This window comes from Zea mays, chromosome 9, assembly GCF_902167145.1.
Source record: "Zea mays cultivar B73 chromosome 9, Zm-B73-REFERENCE-NAM-5.0, whole genome shotgun sequence".
NCBI lineage: Eukaryota > Viridiplantae > Streptophyta > Magnoliopsida > Poales > Poaceae > Zea > Zea mays.
This window is the reverse complement of record NC_050104.1, coordinates 20,070,747-20,084,641: the sequence shown is the minus strand read 5'-3', so window position 1 is coordinate 20,084,641 and position 13,895 is coordinate 20,070,747. Positions and strand designations below refer to the sequence as shown.

The window sequence follows — 13,895 nt, the reverse complement described above, 5'->3', positions numbered from 1 at the left end:
GTTGATAACTATCCCAATATATGATACATATATACCATAGATGAGAGTATTAAATGCTAGTATATATGAGAGTATGATGATGTGGGTCATCACTTGGATCGTTACAATTTCAACACGTATATATGGTTCCCATGTCGAAGTAGTATCTTCCTCAAAATACATCATTTATTCTTCTCTTTTTTTTCTCTCTCTTAATTCTCTTGCCACATCATAAAAAATGTCTATATAGCATGTATTAAATATGTACGATACCGTAAATTGGTTAGTGTAGCCTAATCGGCCAAAGTCGTCGAGCGTCGTTCCACGGAATATACTAGGAGAGAGAAGAAGAGTAGAAGAGACGATATGATGGTGGCGTTAGGATTAGTGGGTCGATCATATATAGTGCAATGATGATTTGATTTTGATCGATGAAGGGAGTAGTGGAAACTAGCTACTAGCTAGGCTAGGGCTAGGCTAGGTTCGTTTTCGCGGCATCAATGCATGGTACGTACCATGCAATATACTAGTAATCTTGTTGCATGGGCCAAGCACTTTGGGCAGCGAATTGGCACCGGATAACGTGCATGGCCAACAAAAGTTTTAGTTATTTGTCCGCATCCATTCCGTCTACAGCTACTACCACACACGTACACTCAACTCAGAGGAGCGATCTAGCTCCCTAGCTAGCTAATTTCCGTCGTGAATGATCTTGTGTGTGTGTGTGTCTATATATATATATATAATATCTAGTTTTAAATATTTTCATTCTCTATTTGGCTAGCTCTCTTGGGAGTTAAATGTCAAAAAAAAAGAGAGAGAGAATTTCCATGTCGTGACTGCACAGTAGTAGTACGAGTGGATGCATGCATGTGGTGGTGGTGGTAGATATAGTGGTGAATTAAGTTGTTGCACGGTGGGCTTATCTTTAATCGACTGATCGAGACAGAAAGCCTGCTAGCTAATATATATAGTACGTGCACGGCCGTCGTCTGTGCATCGATCGATCACCTTGTTAATAAAGTGTGTAACCACTAGAGTATGTTGCATATATATCTCTAGCTGCTAGGCCCTAACATAGTAACAATAGAACCTACTATTTGCTGGTGGTGCATGCTGGTCACGCACGCACGCATGCACTTGCACCTGTTCCGCAGCATCTCGGAAGTGCATGGTCCGGCCGGTCGGTTAATTTGGGCCTGCTTTTCTCTCATCTCTGGGAGAGCACACGGACACAACACAAAAGAATGCGCTGATGCGTAGTAGTAGTACGCTAGTGCGGATCCCTCTACATCTACATGCATATGCTTCAATCAAGGTCAAGGCAGCGACACAACGGCAGGTTTGAGTTTAATGGTGGTGATCATCGTGGTGCAGGGCCCCTAGCCTCCTCCCATCACCAATCTCCATCGGGTTAGGTTTGTTGTGTGTGTGTGTGTTGCCGTGTTGGCACCCACTGGCATAACAGTGCTCGAGTTTAAGGCACGCCCTCCTGTACATGCACGAACGTCCACGGTCCACCTATACTGTAACGTGCTCCTCTGTTTTGGACTAATCTGGAAACACTTGCGATGCAAGCATGCATCGACAAGGAAATTAATTAATTAATTAATTAATTATTAGAGCAGGGCGCAACAACGCTCGATTCCCAGCGTGCCCACGTCGTCCATATTATTTTCTAACGTAGGATGCAGATCCATATTATTTTCTAACGTAGGAAAAACTATAAGTACCAGCACTGGTTAGGACTCAGAATCACACATGTATATATTCAGGATTCAAACATCATCTATACGACGACTACGATCGAATTACAAGTTCGAATTGTTGTGCTAAGGGAGACAGTTTTTGTAGTCCACCGCCGTACGCTGGTGCTACGACCCGCCGGAGCAGACAACTCGTGTCAGTTTCGTGGAACCGGCCGGCCGGGGCGGAATCAAGCAAGGGGTGGTAGAAGAACAGCAGCATCGGTACCGTACCATATGCCGGCAGGCTGCAGACGCAACCTGCTGCTCATGTACATTTTCCCATGCACGCGACGCGACGCGACGCGACACCACCACAGCTAGCGTATAGTTGGTGCAGGTTCCCTTTTGAAAGTTAGGGCGAAGGAGGCGCGACGAGTGCCGCCGGGTCACCCACGTCTGCTACCAATTCTAGATGACCCCTGCCCTGCCCTGAGAGACTGAAAGCAGCATCTACTACTACTACTACCAGCCCAAAGTAGGTGCGGGCCGAGTCTTCTCGTCAGAGAAGCAAAGGAGAGGAGCAAATCCACCGGCTGCTTAATCGCGGGATTAGCAGGCCGGATGGAAGAAAACTCACGTCGTTCGCCCGCCTGATTATTGGTTGGGCCCCTAGCAGCTTCCTTCCTCGCACGGAACCGCCCATCATTGCCCACCCGAAAGGCGGCGATCACATGGAAGTCGCTGGTGTGGTGTCGTGTGTGTGTGTGTGATGTGTGCCGTGTGGATCGCAAAGCGGCCGAAGAAAAAGGACGGCAAACAGCGCACGGAACGAATGCGCTCGTCCTCGCCGGAGCGCGCAGCCGGTGCCGGTGCCGGGGCAAAGGCAACCACCGGACGGCCATCGGGTCAGCCGCGCTGCGTGACTGCGTGTCTGCGTCTGCTTGCTTGCTTGCTTGTTTGTTACTACTATACGTATTGTTCAATGGAATGAGTGAATGACGACATGTGGTTAGCCAGGTTGACAGCGGACGGTGGAGATGGTGGTGTAACGGCCGAATCACGCCCGGCGCGTGACCCTGCACCGTTGGATAGCGATCGGGTCGGGTGGGTGACGGAGTGGTCTGGTCTGCCATGGGAGCACGGGACCCCAGGTCAGGTCCGGATGGTCGCCGCCCGGCCCGGCCCGGCCCGGATGAGATACCGGCGGCGCAAAAGGCGAGGCGCGCAGCGCGCGCTGGTGTACATGCAAATACTCCGTGTGTTGTGTCTGCGCTAGGCAGACGGGCGCGACGCAAAAAGCTTTGTTCTCAGCGGAAGGGCCTCAGCCTCACGGGGGCGAGGCCGCGAGGCGAGGCTATAAAACGCTGCCCCACCCAAGCCAACCGCCTCGTCGTTCCATCCAGCTCTCCCAGCGCGCTGCTCGACTCGACTCGACTTCCTCTGCAACGCGTGTCCGGTGTAGGCTGAGAGAGTGAGTGAGAGGCGAGATGAGGAGCGGGCGGCTGGCGGTGGCGGTGGCGGTGGCTCTGGCGTGGGCGTTCGCGGCGTCGGCGGCGGCGGCGGCGCAGAAGTACAATGCCATCTTCAACTTCGGCGACTCCATCACCGACACCGGGAACCTCTGCACCAACGGGAGGCCGTCGCAGATCACCTTCACGCAGCCGCCCTACGGCGAGACCTACTTCGGCACGCCGACGTGCCGCTGCAGCGACGGCCGCGTCATCCCGGACTTCCTCTGCTCCAGGTTCGGCCTGCCGTTCCTGCCGCCGTCCAAGTCCACGACGGCCGACTTCAAGAAGGGCGCTAACATGGCCATCACCGGCGCCACGGCCATGGACGCGCCCTTCTTCCGCTCGCTCGGCCTCTCCGACAAGATCTGGAACAACGGGCCCATCAGCTTCCAGCTGCAGTGGTTCCAGCAGGTCACCTCCGCCGTGTGCGGGCAGGGTGAGTGAGTAGGAGTACACTACACCCCCATCCCATCCCATCCCATGCGTGCCAGGACGAATGAAAATACTAGCCTGTCTGTCTCTCTCTCTCCTGCCATCATCTCTCTGCTAGCCTCTGTTCCCTCACTGACGACCATCAACCATCATCATCACCCGCACGCAGACTGCAAGAGCTACCTGGCCAACTCGCTGTTCGTGTTCGGCGAGTTCGGGGGCAACGACTACAACGCCATGCTGTTCGGCAACTACAACGCGGACCAGGCCAGCACGTACACGCCGCAGATCGTGAGCGCCATCGCGGCCGGCGTGGAGAAGCTGCTGGCCATGGGCGCCACGGACGTGGTGGTGCCGGGGGTGCTCCCCATCGGCTGCTTCCCCATCTACCTCACCGTCTACGGCACCTCCAACAGCGCCGACTACGACGCGCTCGGCTGCCTCAAGAAGTTCAACGACCTCTCCACCAACCACAACGCCCAGTTGCAGGCCCAGATCTCCGCCCTCCAGGCCAAGTACAAGTCGGCGCGCATCATGTACGCCGACTTCTACTCCGCCGTCTACGACATGGTCAAGAACCCCGGCAGCTACGGTACGTCTACATGAACATCTCCCTCCTCGTCCATGACCTCGTGAGCAGTAGACTGTAGACGGAACGCTAGCTAGCTCGTCCAGGCGGCTACGGTACCTCGAGCAAGTGCCGGCTTGGCGGGTACTGCCCGGCGCTCAGAGGCGAGGCCGTCAGCCCGTCACGTGTGTAAACCAGTCGAGGCCGCAGGCGCAGCATGCATGGCGTACCATGTGCACGACATGGTTCAGTCGGGCCTGCAGGCTGCAGCGGCGAGACCGCGAGACGATCAGACGACATGACCGTTGCTCGGGCGCTGCGGAAGAGTGGGCGTGCCGTGCGGCGGCGAATAGAAAAATGCACCGGTCCCGGCCCGTCCGCGCTCGTGACGGCCGCCTGCAACGGCGGGCATTTGTTTTAGGCGCGGAGCGGCAGACCCCCGGCTCCAGCCCCAACAAATGGTGGCAGGCGGACGCACCTGCTCGGCGTCGCGGCCTGTGCGCGTACTATGTTCCCCAACTTAACGCGTGCGAATTGAACGCCTGCCGGCCGGGGCCGGGGGCACTGTTCCTGCACGTTGCGGGAACGCCCACGGCCCACGCATCACTGCCCGCCCGTGTGGTTTCCTCTGTCTGACTCCTTTCTCTCTCTCTCTCTGTGTGGCGCGGCCTACCTGCAGGGTTCAGCTCGGTGTTCCAGGCGTGCTGCGGCTCGGGGGGCGGCAAGTACAACTACCAGAACAGCGCGCGGTGCGGCATGTCGGGCGCGTCCGCGTGCTCCAGCCCGGCGTCGCACCTCAGCTGGGACGGCATCCACCTCACCGAGGCCGCCTACAAGCAGATCACCGACGGCTGGCTCAACGGGCCCTACTGCCGCCCCGCCATCCTCCACAGCTAAGCTAAGCGAGGGGAGGGCGATTAATTTTTTATTGTTGCCATGTTATTTATACCTGTGTTTACGTTGCCGGGAAAAAAGTGTCCCGGCAGCTGCATGCATGTGTTGCCTCTTGTAACTTGTTATACTGGTGGTCTTCATTTACAAATCAAATGGTATAGATTTTTCATGGAACCAAGGCATGTGGTCGGGGCTTTATAGAGAACTTTTGCAGCAATCACTCTCCAAGGTAGCCTGTCTGCTGCGACTTATTCGGAAACGGCTTCTACTTTTTCTACCGTATTCTGTCTTTATAAATTGCAATTAAATTGCAACTGCAACTGAGCGCTAGTCCAAATATCTGAACAAAGCGCTATCCGTATCGCCCGTCAGGAGGGCCCGTGATAGGGTCTTTGCGCTTGGCTCCAAGCCTCCAACGCACCATCACCAAGTCCTTGCAGAAGATATATCATAAGAGCCCTCCAAGCATCTGTTTCTTTGCATCCATATCGCCGCTACACCATCACAACAAACCTTTCGGTGTCCGGACAGCGAAGGCTGGTTGACCGGTGAACATGAGCACTGTTTCAAACAGATGAAATTAAATGCAGCAGAGCAAAATAACGACCAAGTTGCTGGTTCCAAGTAGAATGGTGAGAAAGCGGCTGCTAGAGTGATCACCCTCAAGGCTCAGCTTTGCTCACTTAGCTATGGATGGATCAGGCGAAGCAGACGGCTCAGATTTTACTCCAAAAAAGAGAACCTCAGGGAATATCCCTAATTCCAGCCGATCACAGCTAGGTGTATGCATTGTCTATCAATCGCCGATGCATCCATTCCTTCTAGTTTCTATACAACAAAATTCCTTTTTTGCTACGGTACAGGATGAACGTTCCAAACGTCGATCGCGGCTCCACTGCAAAAAAAAATGCAATGAGTGGCTTTGCTACAGTGCTGCCTTGAGCAGCGCTGCCACATTGATTGCACCTGATAAATGAATGAATCAAACGAATACTCCAAACGCATCTACTGAGTGAGGGCGGAGGTCAACTATCGGATCCGTTAGTTTGTGTTCCAACCGAGAAATCATCAGTCCTCGGACTCGGACACCTCGGCTGCAACGGTTGGACCACCTGTGCATTCTTTTCTTTGATGAAGCTCTAGCATTTTTACCTCTGGGTGGCATAGCCCTGCGTCACATATTTGGACATTAGCGAAGCTCCAGCTTGGTCTTTAGTGATTAAGCTGTAGACGTTTTGAACTGATAAATGTCTAATAAGAAAGGGTATGAAGATCAGCTTCTATAAAAGCACCCCTAAAATTATTTATCGTTTATGAACTAACAGTAGTACCTGTAGAACCTATTTACAGTTTAGTTTAATTGATGCTTACTATTTTTGGCCTTCATATGTAACATGTGATAAAAGATTCTAATGTACAAGTACAATGTGAAAGTGCCAGGGCGCCTAAGGTAGGTTAGATAAAGATAAGACTAGTTTGAGATAAGATTAGAATTAGAGATAAAATTAGATGATAAAGATAAGGCTAGTTTGGGATAAGATTAGAATTAGAGATAAGATTAGATCTAGTGCTTAGATATCAAGTAACCCTCTCTATATAAGGAGAAAGATTGTATCAATTGAAGGTAAACAAGAGATTAGAAGGAAATCCCTTCTCTCTTCCTGGCCGTGGGGAAATCCCTGCGGCCGACCTCCCCAACGCCCCTAACCCAAGCCGTCGCCCCCAAACCCTCGCAGGCCACCCAGTGAACAGCACTGTTCATCCGCGTGGCGCTGTTCATCCGCTTGAACAGTACCTCGCCTCCCCATCCAACCGCCCGACGGCGCCCAAGCGTCGAGGTCCTGGTCCTGGACCCCAAACCTACCACTCGTACTACCTCCGTAACCCTATATCCTAACAGAAATATGCATGTTAGTCAAGTCATTACAAGGGGCAAGAAAATGTACAAGTTTCGATCTAATCTAAGAAATAAGAAAGGGAATGACCTGAGCATTTTGGAATGTCCCAAACAGCAACTGAAGACTCCGTGCAGTCAGGTTCACAGAGCGCATGTGTGTTCTCATGGTTGACGTTCATAGCAAGCATCCACGATCCAATTGTAACGTCCTCGTTGCTAAACATACGGAAACTGGAGAAAACATATGCAAGGTTTGACAGGATTTAACAATGCAAGTTATGCAAATATATGAGAATTGAGTCTCACAAAATCTTCTGGTGTTTCTTAATCTAAAAATGTCAGTTTCCTTGCTGTTCCTGTAGCAGTTCTACCCCAGGCTCCAGGGTTTGTGACTTCAATATAGCATTAGCAACCAATGATACTTGTCCATTGCCATAGTACAGCTTTGACAGAGACAGATTACAGGAAACAGAGAATAGCTTAACGCTACAACACAGATTTATACATTATTATAGATGAAAGAAACATGACCATGTATCATACTGATTAGCAGGTCCAGGTTTCAGTTAAAATTCCTCATATAAATTTGAAGAGATTGTTATTACGCAATGCTTTGACCATGATTTGTTTCTCAATCTTGCGAGAGCAATGCTTTTACCATGATTTGTTTCTAAATTTCACACACACACGTAATATAACCAAAGATGTTTCAGGTATATTTGCCAAGCAAAAGAATTTTTTTTTGGCAAACATTAATACAGGTATTCCAGTTATACCAGCCAGTACAGTTCCCCAGAAACTAGTGCATGAGTTTGAAAGACTAATTTGGTGGTAGTACAAAAGTGGAGACAAACAACCATATTTGCTAAGTACAATTAAGAAACATGTGTAGAAAATAATTGCAAAAAAAGGTAAGTTTGTGTTTATGAATTATGATAAGGGTGGAACATTCACTGCAACTCACCTGTTGTTCCTCAAAGCAACCAAGCTAGCCACCACGTCAGCTGATAAAGCATAAATTGGCCCATATGCATGAAGAAAGTATTCTGATCCGAGTAAGAAGGATTGGGGCTCATACCTGCATCTCTCAAAAAAGCAGAATCAATCAACATAAGTAGATGTTGTCTAATTGGCGAATGATAAAACTAATAGTTTTGCCATGTTGAGCATTTACAGGTCCAAACAACAAATTGAGCAAATTGCACTCAAGGCCCACAAATTTAGCTAGCTTCGTCCCTGGATATATATAAGTTTCCACCATCAGCCTGAGCCAGCACAATAACCTACCAATTCAATTGATGCCATCCAGGGGGGCTTTATGTACAGGCAACTGCCATGCCCTCAGGCACAACTGAACACATACAGCTATATATGTGTGTTTGTTCTCATTCATTAAGATCCAAAGTCATTCCCTACATATTATATTTGTCTCAGAGTGCATGTTAGCCAAATAGTTGTCGCATTTGTTGACCATACTACCATAACATGCAATCATGCAAATAGTACTTTACATAGCAATTTTGCAACCACTAACAGTATGAGATGCTCAGGAAGAGCAATCAGGGCAGACTAAGTATGTTTCTCATCTGGCTAATTATTGTTACAAAGCTAGACATAAAAGATTTTCAAGCACACCAGCCCCTCCTATAAGACACTTAACTCCCCTTGGACATCACTTTTCTAATTTAAGAAAACTTTCTTAATTACCTAAATTCTTACTCAATCCTTTTCAATGTTTTCAAGTCGTCCGATTAATTGTCTAAGTCGGTTTGGAAAAATCGCGATTAATCGCCAAGTCGTCCGACTAATCATGATTAATCGCGATTAATCGCACAAGTAGGTCAGCCAGAACGACCAGCAAGTCGTCCGACTTGAAAACATTGATCATTTTCGCTAGTAAACTAAAAATACCCTGTTTCCTTCTCCCATGATGAGTACAGTCTCCCAGACAAATATAAGACCTCCTGGTTGCTTGCCTCTTGCACCAAAGACCACAGCAGCTAGTAATGTCGAAAATCATGTAATTTCAAGTTCCAAGGTTTGATATCCAGAGACATAATCAATCAAATAATAGATTTGGATTCAAGAAACTATGAAAAATTACAGGCATGCCCTACAAAGTTGAAACTTGCAAGAATGGCAATATGCAAGTTTAGGTACCTATCACCCATTTACTGAAACACATATGTTTGGGCATTTCGTGTGTAGCTTCGATCATGTCATATTTGGCCATTCATATATCTGGCCCATGTGAACATTTTTTACTGTTATGTGTTGTGTATGTACCTGATCTAATTTTAGCGCGCAGGGGGATGCCATACTAGTATGGCAACCAAGGGATTGTGGGGGAGGATGGCAGGCCACAAAAGAAAAGAAAAAAAGACAAAAGCAGAAAAGGAAAAATGCCATCAGGTAGTGGCAAATCTAGCCGAGAATATTGTCGGGGTCAGCAGCGTCAACTTTGCTATATGATATAAATTTTCTTGAACTTTAACAGTGTTTTGCTAAAGGATTTATAAATTTTATCCCCGATAAACCCCTCTAAATTCGCCCCTGCCATCAGGCCATGTAACCCATAAAAGCCCACAAACCTAACTGCCTAGACTTAAGAGAACAAAAAACGGCAGCAGTCGTCTGCTCTTCGTTGCTGGAGGGAGGCAGGTGCCACTGCTGGAGCATGCGCTGGAGACTACAGTTCCTTTGTGATGGAGTGTGGATCAGAGGCAGCAACCCCTGTTACTATAGCACAAGGCAGCATCTCCTGACTCCTGCTGCTGAATCGACTAGAGGTGGCCACTGCCGCCAATACTGCTGGATCAAGGGAGGACAACAACGACTCCTGGGCAGTATCACATAATATTCTGTCTTGCATTCTATTTCTCCCCCACTCCCTATCTGTCTGTCTCACGCCAGAATCTCCTGTTGTTTGCCCCCTTCTCCCACCCCCGCCAAGGGCACCTCATATGGCTCCTGACACAATTGATTTCCGTAGATTTGGACGCCAAAGCGACGGTGGTGACATACATATGTAAGGCATTTCGACGGGCATGGTGTCAACCCTTAATAACCATGGTGCCTAGGATTGGGCATGGGCATTTTGCCTATGTCGTATGTATTTTGTTCTCTTAGTACAACGGCAGGCGGTTGTCCTAAGTCATTCGAGAGAGAGAGAAAAGGACAATTTTGTTTCTTAACCACAGATATGAGCCTAAGGAGATGGAAATGTTAGTTTCCATCTTTATAATACTTGGAAAAGCTATATCTTGCTGGTGCGTACAACCATATCATAACACAGTACTTTAGATGGCAAAATCTGCCCTCTTGAATCATAGAACTTTTTGAATTAAAGATATATGGAAATGAAATTAACATATCCAGATGTCAAAAAAGCAACGAGTGGAAGCAAAACTATTTCTAGCACCCCTTAGGTTGTAGAAAGAAAGATATAAATATTTACACATTTGGGTCAATTATCACTTCAAGGCACATAGACAACCCTTCCATTTTCCAATGAAAACCGTAAGAAGATTGTTAAATCAAATCGCACCAAATCACAATAACTAACCATTTCAACTTAGGATCAGTAAAAACAGGCCCCTTCTTCATGCATCCAATGTATGTTTGTGGATGTGACCGCTCTTTAGCCAGAAGCAAGGAAAGTCTATCTGCATGAAGAGAAGTAAGCAATGTAAGCATCAACATTTCAAAAGAAAAGAGGGCTATTACTCATCAGTTACTAAAAGAATACTTGGGATACTTTTACTCACCTGGTCGCAAGTAAATGTCATCATCCGCTTTAACATAGAAATCAGAATCAAACAATGCATAGGCAGCCTTAAAGAAAGCTAACCTAAAACATAAGACAAAATAAGCATCCTGAATAGAGACAACATAGTGATATGTAATACCTCTAATTCCTTACGTTTTGTACGGGAGCCTGCTATACTCCTCTTCGAGATCTAAAAGCACAAAATCATCATATTCTTCAACTTCTCTATTAAGAGCGGCCATCTTGTTCTTTGAATTGCTTTTTCCAATCACGAACCGGAATGCCAGACCAGTAGCTTCCTCCAACCTGCAATGCAGATAATAAGTGGAAGTGTGGAACCACTGTAAGGGATATAGACAGCATCACCACCAGACGAAAACAATACTATAAAACCAAAGACGGCAATGCCAAGCCTCATGGTCAGAACAATTGGAAAACAAAGTGAAATTAAAGAAAATTCATGTTGCTTGTATATCTTACATCTGTTGTGGGGCTCATTTACCACAGGTAGGCGAGATTCGTCACTGAAATCACTATAGGCTCCAAAGAGCATAACAACTATACCTCAAGATTCAAACTAATGAATTGCCAATGGGAGTGTCAAGTTTCTAAGAGCTTAGGAGTGTTGGTGTGTGTTGTAAGGGTTTTTGCTCCGATTTCTTCCTAATAAAAGTTATGCAGCTCTCTCAAGAGAGAGAGAAAGGGGGGGGGGATGGAAGTGTCAAATGAGAACAATTACAAATACAACAAAGGGTGAACTAGTTCATGTGGAACAACAGCACAGTCCATATTCCTGGAGAGTACTAAGCACTAGGAGAGTGGCGTCTATGGTGTAAGTGGCCACCGTTTGGAAGTACCACTAAAACAATGCATATTTTAGCAAAATCATCGGATTCCATCACAAACAAAGAACATCATTGCAAATGAACTAGCACACAAAACACCATTAAAAAGGCATTTCAGAAACGGCAACGACTGCTATGCAAGCAGTCATTCTGTGCAAGCGTGAAAGCAAACCATCTGATCCATTAGATCGTGATCCAACCGTAACTCACATTTAACACTTAAACCCTTCCACTACTAGCTCAATAATCTTTATAAAAAACCCCATAACAAACCATGGTTGTATCTGTGGTTGGATCGTAATCTAATGGATTAGATGGTTTGCTTGCACGCTTGCACAGAAGCACTGCTTTCATAGCAGTCGTTGCCTTCAGAAACGCAGTTATAGAGAAAACCAGATAGAAGTCTGCTACAATATAGTGATGTCTAATTTGAAAAATGTTTTATCCACATTGACCAATACAGTAATTCATTTAGAGGTAGATCATCGGTATTTGTTATTTTGGAGATGCGATCTCTGAAAACAAGTTGGCAGAACATTGAGTGAATCACAGTTACATCTAGATATAAGAAATATCAAACCAACTCCCATATTAAGTTTGCAACCAGTCTCACCATATATTATACTACTGCTATGAGAGCAGCAGGCTAGAAGCAACGAAATACATCGACAGTCCGAACTCTAAAAGTCCAGCTAGATCTCGACCGGCAGAAGCGAAAACGAACTAACAAGCCGTGATACCAGCGACTGACCGAAGTAGACCCTGGCGATCCGCGGGTAGCCATGTCCGGCGCAGCGCGCGGCGGCGGCCGATGGAGCCGAACCCGGTGAAGATCCCGACGAAGGCCATGACCTTGTGGCGGCCGCGCGATCCAGTGGCGAGCGAGGCCGGGAGCTCCGCGGAGCCCCCTGCGGAGCCATCCCCTGGGCTGCGGTCCCACGCGACTGAGACGGAGAGCGGGCGCGAGGAATCGGGGCAGCGGCTGTGAGTGACGGACGGGGAGCGCGAGAGGGCGAGCGCGGCGGCGACGAAGCCGGCGAGGCCGAAGAGGAGGCAGGCCGCGGAGAAGACCGGCGTCGAGAGCAGCCGGCGCAGCGACCCGGAGCGGCGCGAGGCGGAGGAGGCGAAGAAGACCTTGGGCGATCCCGGCATGGCGGCGGGCGGGCGGGCCGGCCGTCCGGCCGGTCCTCCCTGCGCGCGATGCCGGCACGACGGGGAGGGAGGATCGGATGGAGCTCGAGGAGGGACCGAAGTGGCCTGAGGCGAGCCCACGGCCGTTTGGATTTGGAAGCCGAGCCAGAGGTGGGGGCCCGCCGATTGGTGCAGAATTTCTCTTGGTTCTTGGAGCCTCGTGGGTATGACAAAGAATAAGTAAAACCAGCTGCATATCACTTGTCAAATTCATATCTAGAAAAAATATGTCAGCTAAAAAATTCATACCTATAATAAATATAAAATTTTGTCAAACTCATGTATATGCCGGTTTTAGATATCCAACAAGTTTTTCATAGCCACTAACATCAACATAAAAATAATTTATCAAATAAATGACAGTCAATATATTAATAACACGGAATAAAAGAAACAGATATTACTAATTTTAGCTTAAACATTGTTACATAGAGTTTATTTCCAAGTATAACATATTCAGTTAATAATATTATAAGACATATTTATAAGACATTGATTTTAAAGCGTGTTTTAAAAACACATGGATTTGCGGGTATGGATATTGAAAGAACAAACTTATACACACGTCTCCATTGGGTTCCATCTGAACCCAACCCATGGATAGAAAATTGTCTCAAACCCATACTCTAAGGGTTAGTTTAGAAATCATATTATTTAAGGGATTCACATTTTACCAAGAAATGTTAGTTTATTTATCTTGAAAAAAATAGAAATTTCTTTAAAAATAGAGTTTCTAAACTAGCTTAGGCCCTGTTCGGCTGCCTGGGATGTATTCCAGGCCGGAAACGGTTCCAGACTAGGAAACAATGGTCCATTCATTCCAGCCTAGGAACAAAACCAGCTGGAATGATTTGCAAATGTAGTTCAGTTTCATTGGATGAGTTTCTGAATAATATCTATCCTCTCACCCAAAAGCAAAATCCAGAATCAAGAGCAAAAACCACCATACCATACTTGAGCTGCACAAAATGAGATTAGGCTGATGCACCAGTGAACAACATAGCACAGACCTCGGTCATCTTTGACTTAACCACACAACTGATTGTGCTACTAGTCTACTACAGCGAGGAGTACTGTTTCTAATAATTAGAAGCACTCTGAAGAAGGGGTATGCCTAGGGG

General features: G+C 47.5%; 2 protein-coding genes across 2 annotated transcripts; one reads left to right on the top strand and one right to left on the bottom strand.

Annotated features, from left to right (window-relative positions):
• Positions 1 to 3,076: 3,076 nt before the first annotated feature.
• Positions 3,077 to 5,244, top strand: LOC100501088 (Lipase-like). The gene is made up of 3 exons (NM_001398821.1): positions 3,077 to 3,614; positions 3,780 to 4,202; positions 4,858 to 5,244. The coding sequence occupies exons 1-3, from the start codon at positions 3,155 to 3,157 to the stop codon at positions 5,073 to 5,075; spliced, it is 1,101 nt and encodes a 366-aa protein (NP_001385750.1). The 5' UTR covers positions 3,077 to 3,154; the 3' UTR covers positions 5,076 to 5,244.
• Positions 5,245 to 5,828: 584 nt separating this feature from the next.
• Positions 5,829 to 12,948, bottom strand: LOC100285906 (beta-1,3-galactosyltransferase 6). The gene is made up of 7 exons (NM_001158795.2): positions 12,335 to 12,948; positions 10,892 to 11,044; positions 10,737 to 10,819; positions 10,535 to 10,634; positions 7,934 to 8,047; positions 7,058 to 7,200; positions 5,829 to 6,241 (listed from the first exon to the last, which is right to left on the bottom strand). Exons 1-7 carry the CDS (start codon positions 12,733 to 12,735, stop codon positions 6,141 to 6,143), a joined length of 1,095 nt encoding a protein of 364 aa, NP_001152267.1. The 5' UTR covers positions 12,736 to 12,948; the 3' UTR covers positions 5,829 to 6,140.
• Between the last annotated feature and the right edge of the window lie 947 nt (positions 12,949 to 13,895).

Excerpts from the sequence above, each read along its gene's own strand:
- LOC100501088 (NM_001398821.1), top strand. The coding sequence starts at position 3,155 with ATGAGGAGCGGGCGGCTGGCGGTGGCGGTGGCGGTGGCTCTGGCGTGG. Across the intron at positions 3,615-3,779 it reads CTCCGCCGTGTGCGGGCAGG|ACTGCAAGAGCTACCTGGCC; the intron begins GTGAGTGAGTAG and ends ACCCGCACGCAG. Across the intron at positions 4,203-4,857 it reads CAAGAACCCCGGCAGCTACG|GGTTCAGCTCGGTGTTCCAG; the intron begins GTACGTCTACAT and ends GCCTACCTGCAG.
- LOC100285906 (NM_001158795.2), bottom strand. The coding sequence starts at position 12,735 with ATGCCGGGATCGCCCAAGGTCTTCTTCGCCTCCTCCGCCTCGCGCCGC. Across the intron at positions 10,635-10,736 it reads TGACATTTACTTGCGACCAG|ATAGACTTTCCTTGCTTCTG; the intron begins GTGAGTAAAAGT and ends CTCTTCATGCAG. Across the intron at positions 8,048-10,534 it reads ACTGATCCTAAGTTGAAATG|GTATGAGCCCCAATCCTTCT; the intron begins GTTAGTTATTGT and ends TGAGAGATGCAG.